Below are 13685 nucleotides of genomic sequence, written 5' to 3' on the forward strand. Positions count from 1 at the left end.
TGCATGTATGAATTTTGCATGCTCATTGTCAACATAAATTCTATTCTTGATGGGGAATGGCCTTAACGATGACCTTAATCCTTCTGTAAATCCACCAAAGGGAGACTGTTGACAGATATCAAGAAAATACAGGCTACACCATAAGATTCATAACCTAGTTGCGTTAGGCTTGCAACACTATTGAGAAATGCACATGCATGACTTTTGTGCTTATAACTTGATTTTATCTTGTGACTACTCACTTCCAATTATGTAGATATATATTGGCGTTTTAAGTCTAATAGACCCTCACGACTTTGAAATATATTTACATAATTAAAAGGAACTCATATATATATATAATATTATACAATTAAGAGCAGATCATTATAAATTATATCAAAGTTGATCTCCGACTCTGGTGTGAGAGTTTGTTTGGCCTTATGAAGATACCTATATATTTGTTTGATTCTATAATCCCATAGGATGTAAGTATTTATATATCTGTTTGATCCTATAATTTCATAAGACATAATAAGAACATTGTATTTGCATGAAGAACAATTGTAATATCTCATATTGGATGACGAAAAAAGTTTTTAACGCAATATATATATAAGTTCTTTTTAACCTTATAAATGTATTTTAATATTGCGATGACCCTTTGGTTTTACATATCTACTATTATAAAATAGCTAGATTTCACATCATTTTCTTGCTTATTTGACTTTTATTCAGTTTTTACCATTAGAGATAGGTTTTCTTATCAAAATCATGAAACTTCTTCTCCAAACAAGCATTATATTATATGCATGGGAGATATAAAAGAATATATACAATTTAATGCATGCAGTACATGTGGGAGAAGCATTAATTCTTACCATTGTTCATAAACACCCACTTAATTAACATAAGTACAGAATGCTTGTGATTAGTGACGATGGGTATAGAAACTTTATCCAAGGTCGCGCTCTCCTTGCTTTTATCTTTCTTTAGAAATAAGATTGCGAGGTATCCGTTCAAATCTGCCTCCACTTTTGTATGATGGAGCATGCTACGGCTAAGGTTATTACAGTAGTCGTGCAATTGGAGAGGTTTGCTTGACTCGGACACCCACTAGGCAGTGATAAAGTTTCCACGTTGGCGACTATTGCTGGATAAGATATTCTACCTGCTTGACTAGTCATATATCGCACCACCGCAAGTGGGCGATTGTTGGATTCTTAATCTTTTATAGAGTTTTGTGTTATGGATTTGTATCCAGCTAGCTCACATATAATTCCAATCATGCATTTCCCCGCCTATGTACGTCAGCATGTCTCTCCCTCTCTCTATATATGTATCCGAACATTTTTAAGGATCATGAATCATAAGATTTGATTAATTTAATGAAAATAAACCCTGACATAATCTGCTCATGAATTGACTGCAAGTTGAGTTCCATTTGTCTAGATATCATATCTCTTTTGTATATATTGACTAAGATCACATGGGTCTGAATTTTCAGTCTTCATTTTTGCTTTCGGTACCTAAAAGGCTAAAAGGGAGAATCTTTACGTGGGCCAAAAGTGCATGCACTTGCTTTGATTATTTTGCTTGCCAGATTATGGGTTTAAGACCTTAATTAAGATTCAGCTTTTGGCTTCAAACCATACTGAAGAAAGAGCAGACATGGATTGCTGTTTTTCTTTTACGAGTGAATTGAAGTTGAGTTCATGCAAACATATCTGAATTAATATAAGCATAGATTGATTAGCTTAATTTAAAGAGCTAGCATATTGATTGGGTCCTAGTCGTTGGGGGAATCTCATACGCAATGTGTTGACCCCACCTAGTCGTTGCCATGGTTTATCTTTTGCACCATCTCACGTTCGCTGAGATTCCTCTCCACAGCACCTCGAAAAGGAGTGATAATGCTTTCAGTTGCCCAACTGATGAACATGAATTGGGAGGGGAGATGATGCCTACTTTTTGGCGTCCATTTTTTCTCTTTGAGGATTCCATTTTACCACTCTCTTCACCATTTTCTTGGAAACTTACTGAAAAATGATGGCCTAAAAGTTGTGTGCATATCATATCTCCCAACCCTCTTCATTTTCTTATCAGTGGGGAGTCGAGCATTGATGCTTTCAACTTGATTGGAATCAATTTTACACTAGTTTCCCAAACAGTAGATAGATGCTCGGCCTCGAGTTTTCAGAATTATGATAAGAGGGTTGATTTCATTTTCTTCTCTTTTCTAAGTCTTCGCTTAACCCCTTGAAGAAGGAGTACTTTAAGCATATGCTAGGGCAAAAAAATAAAATGAAAAAGAAAAGATACAAAAGAAAAGAGGGAAAGAAACATCAAGTTCATCAACCAGAGACTTTATCCGCTTTTTGGCTCAAAGACGCATGTGGGCTTGGGCCCAATCTTCAAGCAAGGCTTCCGAGGCCAGATCTGCACTGACGTAAACCTACCATCACAAAATGGGCTTTTTCTGGTAGACTGTTAGCTCCAAATTTTAATCCAAAGGCAATCTCCCATCATTTATTCTCTCTAAAGGGAATAGAAAGAAAATCATTTTTTTTATTGGTCTTAAAAAAAAAATGTAAATAAAAATCAGTAAAAGTTCATATATTTTTAAACTCTTTATTCTCCATATAAAAGAGGAAAAATATTTTTTAAAAAATATATTTTTTCTTTATTTACCCTCATGCTATCGTGATCAGAACTTGTAAGAGAAGCAATTAAAAAATTTGATTGAAAGCATAATTTATTAAATATGGTATACTTTAAATTTAATTTAGGTAAGTAGAATAATTTTCCACATATTAAATATGGTATATCTTTACTTTTATTTGAAGTTTCTGGTTTATTAAGTACTAAAGGTCTACCGAAAGAAAAGGGAAAGAAGAAGTAGTATCACAATTCCTTGTTGCCTTTTCCTATTCATTAAAGCAAATAAGTTTGATGAGATTAGACTAGGCTGATAGGTACAACCGACCAAACATCTTGATTAGTATGAGATTCATATAGTTGTACAATCCTCCTAAGGAAATGTATACTTGGGGCTATGTACCCATTAATCACCAATTAATGCTAGTTTTTAATGAAATAAATATAAAAATATTATTTGCTTCATATAATATAAGTTTAGAAAAGAAGAATTTTAGGGAGCTTCAGAATTATCTTTTAACATTTTCACTGTTACACAAAAAAATATAAGAACTAATATCAAACATTTTTCGAAACAAAATTTTAATCAAATAAGACAGAAAGATTAGGTTGATTGTATATCAAGTTAATGACAAGACGAATCCATTATTTCTCTATGTCTTTAGTGAAGGGAATATTCGCCAATAAGATATCTAAATATATGTTATGTTTTTTTTTTTTATGTTATCTAAGTCTTATCATTTTAATTAATATTAAATGAAGAAATATTTGAACTAATATCAAATACTTCTCAAAAATTTTTTTAATCAAATTAGACAAAATGATTAGGTTAGATTGTATATCGAGTTGACGAATGGAAGAATCCATCATTTCTCTATGTATTTAGCGAAAAGATTCGCTAATATGATCTATAAATATATATTACGTCTTTTATTATGTTATCTAAGTCATATATGTTAAACAAAGAAATATTAGAACTATTAACAAATACTTCTCAAAGAAAATTTTAATCAAATTAGACAAAAGGATTAGGTTAGATTGTATATCGAGTTGACGAATGGAAGAATCCATTTTTTCTCTGTGTCTTTAGTGAAAAGAATCGCTAATATGATATATAAATATATATTACGTCTTTTATTATGTTATCTAAGTCATATTGTTCTAATCAATGTTAAACAAAGAAATAAAGAAATATTAAAACTAATATCAAATACTTTTCAAAGAAAATTTTAATCAAATTAGACAAAAGGATTATGTTAGATTGTATATCAAGTTGACGAATGAAAAAATCCATTATTTCTCTATGTCTTTAGCTGAAAGAATCGATAATATGATATATATGAATAGATTACGTCTTTTAATATGTTATCTAAGTCATATCGTTCTAATCGATGTTAAACAAAGAAATAAAGAAATAATATAACTAATACCAAATACTTTTCAAAGCAAATTTTAATCAAATTAAACAAAAGAATTTGATTAGATTGTATATAAAGTTGACAAATGAAAGAATCCATTATTTCATTATCTTTAGCGAAGAGAAGCGTTAATAAGATATCTAAATATATATTACGTCTTCTATTATGCTATCTAAGTCTTATCATATTAATCAATTGTAAACAAAAAAATAAAAAAATATTAGAACTAATAGGAAAGTCTTTTCAAAGCAAATTTTAATTAAGTTAGACGAAAGGATTAGGTTAAATTGTGTATTAAGTTAACAAATGAAAGAATTCATTATTTCTCTGTCTTTAGCGGAAAAGAATCGATAATAAGATATCAAAATATATTATGTCTTACGTCTTTCATTATGTTATCTAGTCATATCATTTATTTAATAAATAACTACGTGACTAACCACACAATATTTTAGAAAAAAAATTATCATTTTCATAAAATACTATTAGTATATTACTAAATCCACGTACAAGCAAACCTAGTAGGACCGCCAAGGATGATGCTATGATGACAACAATGATGATAAAAAATCATTTTAAACAGGGGAAAAAAAAAAAAGAAGCAGGCTACTAGACCTCCCAATCACTATTTTTATGAACATTTTTATGTGACATCAATCACTATTAGTGAAACCAATTTCAATTTTATATGGGGCTTTAATTATTTCCAAATAAAGCTTGGATTTAGACCTCCCAACCATTCTTCTTAATTGCCATTCAAACGTTTGCTCCTCTCTTCATTTTTGGGCTTCTTAAAGGACTTTCTTGCTTCAAATTGTTTCATTCTCTTTCTCCAATTCATGATCGTCAATTCTGGGAGGTGCCTGAATGGGGGTGCAGCATCAAAACCAGGAGGCTCATTTGTGGATCTTTGTTTAATTTCTTCTTCGCTTGCAATAGTATAAAGTGTGTATTATATGTATGGATACTTGATGGGAAGCGTGATGTTGGGACGGCTCAATCAAACCAAAGATCTCAATGGTTGAGTCCTTTAATCTGATTGAGCCGTGCCAATATCATGTTCAATACTTCAAATGACCCCATTGAAATTAATAATCATGTATATATCTCTGGTGCTTCTTCTTCTTCTTCTGCTTCTTTTCTGGAATTTTTTCATTGTTGTTGCTTTTGCTAGCTGTGTTGTGCTTGTATCAATCAGGTATCAACATATGAATGGACTAACCAGGGAGGAAAAGGGGAAAACAGGAAGAAAACAAAACCAAGGAAGAGTGGAGAAAGTATTAAATTTATCAGAATACCATCTAAGGGGGATTCTTTCATCTTCTTTCCTCACTTTTTTCCTTTTCCCATCCTTTTTTTGGGAAAAGGGGAATTCTAATTCCACAAGTTTACTGGGTCCCAAGCCCACTGGTTCCAGTTATTCCTGATGGTGCAATTTGGATTGGGTCCTTCCCTTTTTTATTTTGTGAGGATGAAGGAGGAGGGGTATTTGGATTTTGAAAGTGAATTTAGTCTTGCTTTTTCTTCTGTGTGGCCTATGGAGGATGGAGTGTACGTTTGTTGAACCTACTCTATTTGGAATTGTTATTTCCTTGGATTCTTGCGGGTAGTTGTTTTGGGAACCAACATGAGAATGAGCTTAGGCCATGACAGTTTCTTTCTGGCATATGATGTCGGTTTCATGGATTGTTTCTTTGAGTCCTTAGAAATCAAGGAAGGCCATTAGATTTTCTGTGTGTTGAATCAAAATACGATCAATTCATGATTTAAACCAAGCGATGTGTTTTAATTTAATCTACAATCAGCTTGGATTCCTTGAATAGCTCCATTTAAATGATGAAAATGTTTGTTGAAATTCAATGGATACAGAAGTTTGGTTGTTTCATGGTTCCTAAGCAGTTGTGCAAGATCATTTTCGCCTTATTTATATAGGACCAAATCAAATGAACAATTCATAACTCCAATCCTTCTAACCCCTGCAATTTCATAAGACCATTGCTCTTCCCTAATGCAAAACGAAAGAGTCAGCAATGTTTGGCTTCTTCTAGTGAATATATGTAGTCTGAGCTCCCACAAAGCACCGTGGTTGATCACAAAATTCAACAGGTTCAGGACTGGAAAATTCATTTTTGGTTGACAGTTTCATTCAGATTCAAGCAGGAAACCAGGCAAATGCTATGATTAAAAGACTACTCAACAGCAATGTGTTGAATGGATTGCAGTTGAGTTTCATCAACCTTAAAGGATGCCGTTGCCTCCCATCAATCATATGATCCTCTCTTTCTCTTTTGAATGGAAACATGGTGAAAACATCTTAACAATCAATGTTTATTCCAACAAAGGATAAAAGGAAATCAATCAAGATGTTAAGAATACTCGTCAGCATTCAACAAGGGAGGACAGCAGGAGCTCTCTATGGTTAGACCCGTCCCAAGAAAGTTCTTTCAACAGCTTCAGGAACATGGGAAGATTCCACAACTTAACCTGAGGAGCCAAGAAAATGGTTGCCTTCATGAGGGCTCATTTTCTGACAACCCACTTGATCCCATATGAAACATTGTGTTGCAATGGTTGTTCGCCTTGGTGGTGTCAACAGGAACCAAAACTGGACTGATTGGCACGCTCTCTATAACCTGTGAGCATGAGTGCTGAGCTAAATTATTGAACCAATGTGGGCCTGAGCTGATAGTCTGAACTGGAGGGGTAGCATTGGTATGCAGCAACTGAGCTAAACTGATCCCTGAGAATTGTGTTGCTGGCAATGACAGAAGAGAGAAAGCACAGTCTGAGGAAGCTGGTCGAGTTAATTCATGGCAGGCCCTACCATTTTTTGATTGGACACGAACTGGATGGAAGTTGGGAACTTCAGGGGCTACGTGCTGCAAGAAGGGGAATTTTTTATCTCCTCCTCTGTTGTACATTGAATTTGGAAAAGGAATTGGGCCGACATGCAACTGTTGGCAATGATTGTAAAACATTGCTTCTTCCTCACTTCTAGCAATCCGGGGCCATGTGGGACTGCTGGCAGTAGAGGTTGTAAGCATCTGCGAACTTCCAAATTGCAAGAATCCTGTACCTAAAATTTGGAAGAGATGTTATTACCAAAGACCGATGAGCTGAAACAGGAAATGGTTTACAAAAGCAGTGGGATTAAAAATTTAAAAGGACAACATTATGTCAATGCAAGCAATGCATTAGGAAGTAGCAATTCATAGTGAAGAGGAAGGGGAAAGGATCACTTGTTCTAGCAAACAATTGATGGACCAACTTTAATGGAATACCACCAAGATGCCACGGTTACAAATAAGAATGATCATTTGTCCAGATCTTGAAAACTGAAGACCTTGTATTTTTGCTCTTCTCACTTCATGTCAGTAGATATCTCAAAGGGTTAGTAAAGGCAGAACCATCCATTAACAAGCTTTCTGGTGATGGTTTGACTCATGAAATAGACAAAATGATGAAAATTTCAGCCAAATTGCTGGTACTAATGGCTAGTGTAGAAGGAGAAATGAACTGTCCTAATTCTTCAAGTTTGATCTGAGGATTCAGGCCATGACTGGCTGTAAAAACAACCAAGTTGTAATTTGACTCATTACAAGTTTGAATAAAAACAGACCATAATAAAAACTTGTTTTTCTCACAAGGTATTCAGAAGAGGATTCCTACCTTGGTGATTGGAGAGAAAGTTTCCAGATCCCAAGTAAAAGGATTCTGGCTGAGTTTTTCTTCGGCGCCGGTTGTGTCCATCAAGGCGTTTCCTGCAGCTTCTCTTTACCTCATCAAACTCCCCCAAGGAATGGAATCTAAGAGAACATTGATAAAGTTTGTGAAAAATAAAGGTCTGTCAAGAATTGAAACTTCAAAGCAGGAGGGACAAGGTAATTAACAATTGCTGTGAATTGGCAATTCAAAAATAACTTGGAAAGAGACCATATAATTTAGCATTATTCCTAATAAAAGAAAAACTTGCTCAAAACTTCTAAATGCATGCGTATGGCTACCCCGAAGCATGGCCTTTCTGCCACATACAATTCTAAAACTTCCTGGATTTGAGAAACTGACAACATTTTTCAGCTTCCCCCAGAGGTAAGAACTGAGAATACCAACAGCTTCCCCCAGAGTATTGTTGACAAAAAAATTTGATGGGTTGTTTTCAGTTAAATTCTTTTTAGCAAATCCTGACTAGTGAACACTTCAAAACTCTCCCGAATGCCTTCTACATTTCTCCTAACACTAAAGTTCCTTCAGTCAAAGTTGAGGTTTTTGGGAAATCAACAGAAGTACTGAGTTGCTGAAAATTGACAGGATGCCAAAAATAACAGTACCACTCTTGAAGGTTGAGATGCCTATTTTGCATAAGCATAGTTATGCATGTTGGAGTTCAAGAAACGGCAACCCCTTGCAAATTACATTAATAATGGCTTGTTTTCACTCAATTTTAGGAGTCATTTGATAGTCTGATGTGATGATCGCCCAGAAATCAGCATATCAAATATCCTGGGAGAATAGAGAAATGAAATTTTTTGGAGTTCACTTTGGAGATCACTATCCATCTCAAAATCCACAGGGCTAAAACTGACACATAGCTTAAACAACATCTAACCATAACACATTTAACCACAAGTAGTGTGTGATTGTTTACCATTGGCATATATTTATCACCCTGTTATAATATCATAAGCCAACATCAAGCCATTCATTTAACAATTAAACTCAAACTGATGCAGCACACACACTGGTGAAGCTCTCCTCAGAAGCCATTCCTACACTTAACAGAGTTAAAAGAGGATAAATTTTATTTTACTTGAAATATGCTCTGCAGAATGCCATCCATAAACACAAACAGATACTTGGAATGATCTGACTGACTAATGCATGAAGTACAACATCTAATAACAAAGTTTAATTGTATGCATTTTCAAAATAATTCAGTACAGTCAAGAAAAATCAGAACTGAATCGTAGGATTTTAAACAGATGATTACAAGCAAGCCCAATTCTTACCTGCTGCATTGCTGGCAGAAACGTTTTTCTTGACCGCCAATGATGACAACTGGGGTTTTAGAATGACGCTCACATACCCTATGGCGTCGATGATACTCCCTGCAATTACGTAGGTCTGAAGTGCACCCATCAACTAAGCATGACACATTCTGAGTTCCATTTAGAGCTCTAGCCCTCCTTGATGACCCTGAAGGTGATGAAACCCTCAAGGACTTAGAGTCCTTGAATTTATCTGTGGACCCGTCTCCCAAATCCCCCAATCTTCCAAGCTTCAAATCAACTGAAAAATTTTCTTTAGTCTTCTGCCCTAATAAGGTACCAGAACCAACCGTGGTGGGCATATAGGGATCCTTTTCTTGATTCAATTCAGTTAAATCCCAAGTGGATGGCTGTAAGTTCCACTCCATTAGACCTTTCACTCTCGCTCCTACTATGTGTTCCCTCTCTCTCTCCTCTCCTTATCATTCCAATCATTCCAAACCAACTAAGCTCCTTCCCAACTTATCTTCCCAGACCATCACAAAGAACACAATTCTACCTAAAAAGAAAAAAAGAAAAAAGAAAACCAAAGTTACGTGAATGGGTTCTCCAGGAATGATAGAAGATCAAAAACCTAGTTCAAACAATCGATACAAACATTAGAAATGGACAAATCAATAAAAACTTTCAATTGTTTTTTCTTTTCTTTCTGTTTTCTTCAGAGAATACAAGAGGATGAGTATAAGAAGAGCAGTTCACACAATCTCATATGGTAGACAAATTTAATTGCTGCAAAACTTCCAGGGAAAATGCAAAACTGAAAAATGACTGATAAAAGCAAGAGATTGAAGAGAAATAAAAGTAAGCGACAGCACTTACAGAAAAGTGTAGCAGAGGGAACCTGACTTGAGCTTTGCTTTGCAAGCATCATTCACCCCCTGACAAAGACTCCTTAAAATTTCGGTAAAGAAGAAAGGTAAAAAGAAAGAAAAGCAAAGAGAGAGAGAGAGAGAGAGAGAGAGAGAGAGTTTAAAAGAGACTCACTCACTGTTCCCTCTAGCTGGAACCAGGAAAAAGGGGCAAAGAATTATTAGGTAGAGCAATCCACAAGGATGATGTATTATCTATCTCAAGCAACTAGTGTAGGCAGTGAGTGGGCTGAACTAAAATACCTCAAAGCAACATTGGAGACTAGAGAGAATTAAGAGAGATCTTTGTTTTGTTCTTTCCGTTGTTTTCTGCTTGTCTGATGCATGTCTCCAATTTTTTAGATGGGTTTTGCTTGGAAATTTGGACCTTTAAAGAAGAGAGAGATGAGTGGCACAGAAGGGACAGAGAGTAATTGCATTCAACTTTTTGAACAATGACAGACGATAAGGGAAAGGAGAGAAAGCAACCGGGCAGGCACCAGCACATAGTTTTTCTGAAGCATGTTTCGAAATTTGTAGCATATTGGCGAGTCCCTTGCTTGGTTCTGGGACACAATACATTCTAAAAATGGTATTGAAAAATTCACATCACGGGAGGAAAAGTAGTCTTATATTCAATGTATGCTTTATTTCCAAGGGATGAAAAATCGCTTTCAAAGTTAGAAAAAAAAATCACTTTATTTTGTAGTTTGGAATGCAGCTTTCCAGGAAATGAGACGGAAACTGCAGCTAATTATTAGTCTTATTATTTTAAATTTTCAAATAGTATGGGTTGTCAATGCAGTGATGTGATGAGGAAAGAAATTGTCTAAGTGCATTCTTCCTGCACGTCTTTGTCCAAATTCTAACCCTCCTAAACCATCTTTGTATTTTTATATGATTCATATTTGTCAAATTTACGATATCGATTATTCAAAGCATGCAATGAAATCTAAGACTATTGAATGAGAATATAAATAAAAAAATCAAAATCAAAATCAAAGCAAATAAATACAATCATTGTAGAAAAGACAGATATAAGTTTGATACAAAATAATAAAATCAAATTATACGTGTAACATGTTGTGGTTAATTCCGTTTTTTGGTAATGAAAAAACTATTATTTGAAATTAAAATTCATAATAAAATTACATTAAACATAAAGGGCTCATTTTTTTACTAACCTTGGCGATCAATTTGAAAAGGAAAAGGCAAAAAAGGATGAATGTACCCAGGTTGGCATGTCCACCAAAATGGGTCAACATGAGTTAGGAAAAGGTCTATTTGTTGCATGTCACTGACCCAAACACAAGGGAGATGGATTAATACAATTTTTGGACTTTTTGATGGTCCAGGGACTTAAAAAGAGCATTTTCTAGATAGTGATATGATAAAATATATTGGAAAAAAATGTGTCATCATCCAATGGAAGACGACATGTTAATAATGCTGGGCCTCACGAGATGTTTATATGGATCATAAGGTTGACAGAACAACTGGTAGCTGGGGATCATTAAGACCTAGCGTCCATGGTATTTCAAACTGAAGTTTGGGTATGGTGCTGCATTTAAGTGGCCGAGCATGCAGGTGGACAAAGGGCGCCATCGGCTGACTTTGCCTTCTTCCTAAGCTCTAGCCACACATCCTTCATCAACCACTACGGTCCTGTTAATTTCTCATACTTATAGGGGTTTGGCTTTTTCCATCTAAAGTTGAAATGGGTAATTTGAATAAAAATCAACCTGAGTATGTTTTAGAGTTCAAATTTTATATAAAAATATATTTTTTAATTTTTTTGAATTAAGGTAAAATATATAAAAATAACAATTTGTGATGTTTTACTTTGTAGAGTTTACATAGACTAATTATTACATACCTTGCTTTTAACTTGTGATATATCCAAGACTCACTATCATATGTCCAAGACAATTTCTATTGACAAAATGTTTGATTTGATACATATGTGGATACACTATCTCCCTCTACATATTTTCATATGATTTGGATGTGTGTACATGTTTATCATCAATTCGATCCTCCATCACATGATGTGTATGAAATATGGATTGCCCTCTTGCTATAATGAGAAATTAATGAATATTTCCTCTAAGGTAGTTATGATTAAATGGTTTTTTATAATTTCTTCCAAGGACCTTTTTAGGTATTCCACCATATGTAATGTCCATAGGTGTACCCAAGTCGAAACCATTATTTAAAAGTTTAAAATAAAATTAGTGCATCTCAATGGTATTATCATGTTAACTCTCCTACCATAAACACTTTTTTGAACTAATTTGAAGATCTTATTTTAATGGCTAAAACTAAAAGTTTGTAAGACAAAATAGACTTGTATTAATTGCATTTTGGTTGAATAAGAAGAAGAGGAGACCATCATCTATTTATAGCATGTGTCATATTGAAAGACTTCAATATTATCCTTGAACAATTAATTTGGGAATTACTACTTTAGAATACCAAAAAAAAAAAAAAAGAGACTTCATTCCTCATAAAACTAAATATGAAATAAACTTTCCCATTTCTAGAATTTTCTCTTTAATCTTATCGAGACTAGCTCTTAATCCTCTTTCCGCTTTCCCTTTGTTTTACTCTCCTCTTAAGCTCTTGACATTTCGGAAGCTCTTGACACTTAGTGTTCCATATGGTTAACTTTATACAATTAGAAACTCCATGTAAATAAATAGTACTTATTAAAGAAATATATAATTTCTAAATATCTCAAGTTTATTAAAAGTTAAGATAAAAAGTTAAAAAAAAAAAAACAAATATAGGAAATCTCGACTCTTATTTAGTATATTCATTTTATTAGATCAACTTTAATTTTTTTTTATAACTTATCTTTTTGAAAAAAATTAAAAGCAAATATGGCAAGTCTCATGTCTAATTTAGTATACTTATTAATCTAATTAAATGAATCCTAATCATGTAATAACTCATATTTTATAAAATTTAAGACAAAGTAAAAGGAAAAAAAAAACACAATCATGTAAGTGTTGAGTTTTATTTGGTAGATTAATTTGATTAGATAAATATTTGTCTATGATAACTTATTTTTATGTACTTTTCTTGAATGGTTTTAATTTCCTTTTAAAAGTTCGAACAATCTAGTACCTAATAAATGATAGGTTTGAGTTATTTTTCATGCTAAATGTTTCATGTCAATATATAGGAAAGACAAGAGAACATTTTTTGTTTCTTATTTTGATTTTTTTCTATGTCGTGTCATTTTGTTCTATATAACACAAAGATAAAATTAACCCGAACATAAAAAACTATATATCCACACAAGAAAAAAAAAATTATATCTTCAATTCCAACCCTTTTTCCTAACTAATTTGATTAGATAAATATTTTTCTACGATAACTTACTTTTATTTACTTTTCTTGAATGGTTTTAATTTTCTTTTAAAAGTTCGAACAATCTAGTACCTAATAAATCATAGATTTGAATTATTTTTCATGCTAAATGTTTCATGTCAATAGGAAAGATGAGAACATTTTTTGTTTCTTATTTTGGTTTTTTTTTTGTTGTGTCATTTTGTTCTATATGACACAAAGATAAAATTAATCCAAACATAAAAAACTATATATCCACACAAGAAAAAAAAAACTATATCTTCAATTCCAACCCTTTTTCCTAACTAATTAATGATTTGAAATATTTCTAAAATTTTATACTAAATATTTAATAAAAAAATTTATTTCACAAAAAAATATTA

General features: G+C 33.3%; 1 protein-coding gene across 4 annotated transcripts; it reads right to left on the reverse strand.

The window, feature by feature from the left end:
* Nucleotides 1-6200: 6200 nt before the first annotated feature.
* On the reverse strand, nt 6201-10431 carry LOC117929492 (squamosa promoter-binding-like protein 13A). 4 transcript variants are annotated; one of them, XM_034849795.1, is made up of 5 exons: nt 10085-10431; nt 9920-9978; nt 9062-9595; nt 7725-7861; nt 6201-7131 (listed from the first exon to the last, which is right to left on the reverse strand). In XM_034849795.1, the coding sequence occupies exons 3-5, from the start codon at nt 9466-9468 to the stop codon at nt 6566-6568; spliced, it is 1110 nt and encodes a 369-aa protein (XP_034705686.1). In that variant the 5' UTR covers nt 9469-9595; nt 9920-9978; nt 10085-10431; the 3' UTR covers nt 6201-6565. The 4 variants fall into 4 exon arrangements, with proteins under 4 accessions (XP_034705686.1, XP_034705682.1, XP_034705685.1 ...); XM_034849791.1 differs by having other exon boundaries at nt 9062-9599; XM_034849794.1 differs by having other exon boundaries at nt 9916-9978.
* Nucleotides 10432-13685: the final 3254 nt, after the last annotated feature.

This window comes from Vitis riparia, chromosome 14, assembly GCF_004353265.1.
Source record: "Vitis riparia cultivar Riparia Gloire de Montpellier isolate 1030 chromosome 14, EGFV_Vit.rip_1.0, whole genome shotgun sequence".
NCBI classification, from domain to species: Eukaryota; Viridiplantae; Streptophyta; class Magnoliopsida; order Vitales; family Vitaceae; genus Vitis; species Vitis riparia.

Excerpts from the sequence above, each read along its gene's own strand:
- LOC117929492 (XM_034849795.1), bottom strand. The coding sequence starts at position 9,468 with ATGGAGTGGAACTTACAGCCATCCACTTGGGATTTAACTGAATTGAAT. Across the intron at positions 7,862-9,061 it reads TTCTGCCAGCAATGCAGCAG|ATTCCATTCCTTGGGGGAGT; the intron begins GTAAGAATTGGG and ends ATGTTCTCTTAG. Across the intron at positions 7,132-7,724 it reads CTTTCTCTCCAATCACCAAG|GTACAGGATTCTTGCAATTT; the intron begins GTAGGAATCCTC and ends TCCAAATTTTAG.